Raw genomic sequence first — 2097 nt, forward strand, 5'->3', positions numbered from 1 at the left:
TGGGGCAGCTGTGCCAGCAGGCGGCGGCCGGGGCGGGCCTCCCGGGGCTGCAGCGCCCCCTCTCCTACAAGGACTTGGAGGCGGCGCTGTCCAAAATGGGCCCTAGGGCCTCTGCCAAGGAACTGGACTCGTTCGTGGAGTGGGACAAAATGTACGGCTCCGGACACTGACGGCGCGCGGTGGAGGCCGCGGGAGCCGCCGTCCCTCCGTCCCCGCCGCCTCCGCGTGGGAGGGATGTCACTGACTCAACCCGGCTGGCAGGGGCCGGAGTGGTGAATGTGGGATGGAGGACAGGAGGGGGTCTGCTGGTGGATTTTTTTTTTTTTTCGTGGTAAGGAAAATGCTTCTGCCAGGCAGATAGATGCCATATGCGCCGTGTACTCAGGTTTTTCCTATTTATTGTGGACTGGAAGCTCGCCATCTCCGCCCGGCGGACTGGGCAGATCCGGCATGGGCTGGCACCCGGGGCCTTAGGAACTCCTGCTCTCTTGCCACAACGCTTTTGTCTCCTCGCTATCTGAATGACACCCTCCTCCTCCCTCACTATCTCCATCCCATTCTCTGCATTCTCTTGGTTTTCTCTCCCTTTTGCTTTGTCGCTGACAGCCCTCCCCCAATGCTGGCCCTGTTTCTCTCCTGCCCCTCCCTCCCCAGCTTTCCCTCCCTCACCCTCTGTGCTTCTGTCTCCATCCCTGGCTTTCCAGCGTCCCTCGCCTTTTGGTCCCTGAACTTTAATGCCTCTCCATGCCTTCTGTTCTTACTTGGACTGCAGTGGCTCTTTGCAGGAGCTCTGGAGGCCCATGGGCTGAGGAGGAGGGGAGGACGGTTACCCCTCTACCCATCTGAAACCTAGGGTCTAGGGGGATCAAGGAAAAAAAACCCCAAAGAAGGGGAGTTTTTTGTTTGTTTTTGAGGGGAGATCCCAGAAATGTAGCTTGTTTCATATTTTAGGCTTATTTTTGTAAAATGTGTAGAATTTGCTGTTTTTCTTTTTCTTTTGACAACTCAGGAAGAAACTGACCTCAGAAAGAATGTTAGACTTTGGCTGCTCTCCTGTGTGCCCCTCACACCTGTTCCCCCCCCCCCAACCCTCCCACTCCATCCAGGGGAGCACATTCTCCCAGACACTCAAAAAATGAGGCTTATGGGGAAGGGGAGAGGAAGACCCAGAGGCCTCAGTGAAACCCCAGCTAATCCTGGTCAGAAGCAGAATGTATTCCTAAAGGCTTCCTCCCCAGGGTCTGAGGCCTAGGCATGAATGTGGGGGGTGGGCTGTGGGGTTTGAGAGAGGGGAGGCTTTATTTCTCTCCTGCCGCTCCCCGCCCCCTGCCCCACCCAACCCCTCCGCTGAGTGTTTTCTGTGAAGGGCTATCCAGAGTTAGGATGCCCTTGCCCAATTCCTTCCTGAGACCCAGAAAGTAGGCTGCAAGGGCCCAGATGGGAAGGTGACCTAAGCAGAAAGTCTCCAGAAAGGTCATGTCCCCTGGCCCCGCCTTGGCAGAGGTCCCCGGTGACTGGGGAGGATTCCATCTGGGTAGACAGTCTGTCCACAAAATCAGCTACAGGACCTCAGCCTCCTCTGCTGGAGGCTCTGAGAAGGAGTGAGCATCCCTTACTTGGGGGGCTCTGTGAGAAAATGTGTCTCCCCCATTCCCCCAGAGTCCTAGGTCTGGAGCTCCAGGGCTGGGAGAGGGTGAGGGAGATGGGCAGGGGTGATTTCTCTGACCTTGGGGGCTTAGTCTCAGTCCTGCCCGAACTTTCCACTAGGCTTGGAATCCTACCGAGAACCATATTTCTCTCCTTCCCACCAATTTTACCTTGATGAGGCTTTAGCAGTTTGCTCCCACCACCCCCAGCCCATTTCATAACTCTGATCTTTGTCCAAAGCAAGGGGCATGCCCTGCCCCACCACTTTTTCTCTCTCCCACCTCAGTCTCCCTTCCAGTTCCCTGCCTGCCCGTGCATTTCCTAGAGTCTGCTGCCTCCCCTCCTGGCTTGAAGGGTGTCCGTGGGGGACCTTTCAGGGGCCCTGGCACCCAGGGCCTGTGCTGGCCTAGGAGTGCTGACCGGAAGGCTGCTCTGCTTCCCCCCCACCCC

General features: G+C 57.2%; 1 protein-coding gene across 1 annotated transcript in view; it reads left to right on the plus strand.

Annotated features, from left to right (window-relative positions):
* FIGNL2 (fidgetin-like 2) overlaps nucleotides 1-170 on the plus strand; it is a 2276-nt gene extending 2106 nt beyond the window's left edge. The window contains exon 3 of the mRNA XM_011930696.1: nucleotides 9-170. Coding sequence (XP_011786086.1) covers nucleotides 9-170 — 162 coding nt within the window. The remainder of the gene's footprint in view (nucleotides 1-8) is intronic.
* Nucleotides 171-2097: the final 1927 nt, after the last annotated feature.

This window comes from Colobus angolensis, unplaced genomic scaffold (assembly GCF_000951035.1).
Source record: "Colobus angolensis palliatus isolate OR3802 unplaced genomic scaffold, Cang.pa_1.0 Scaffold87, whole genome shotgun sequence".
Taxonomy (NCBI): Eukaryota; Metazoa; Chordata; class Mammalia; order Primates; family Cercopithecidae; genus Colobus; species Colobus angolensis.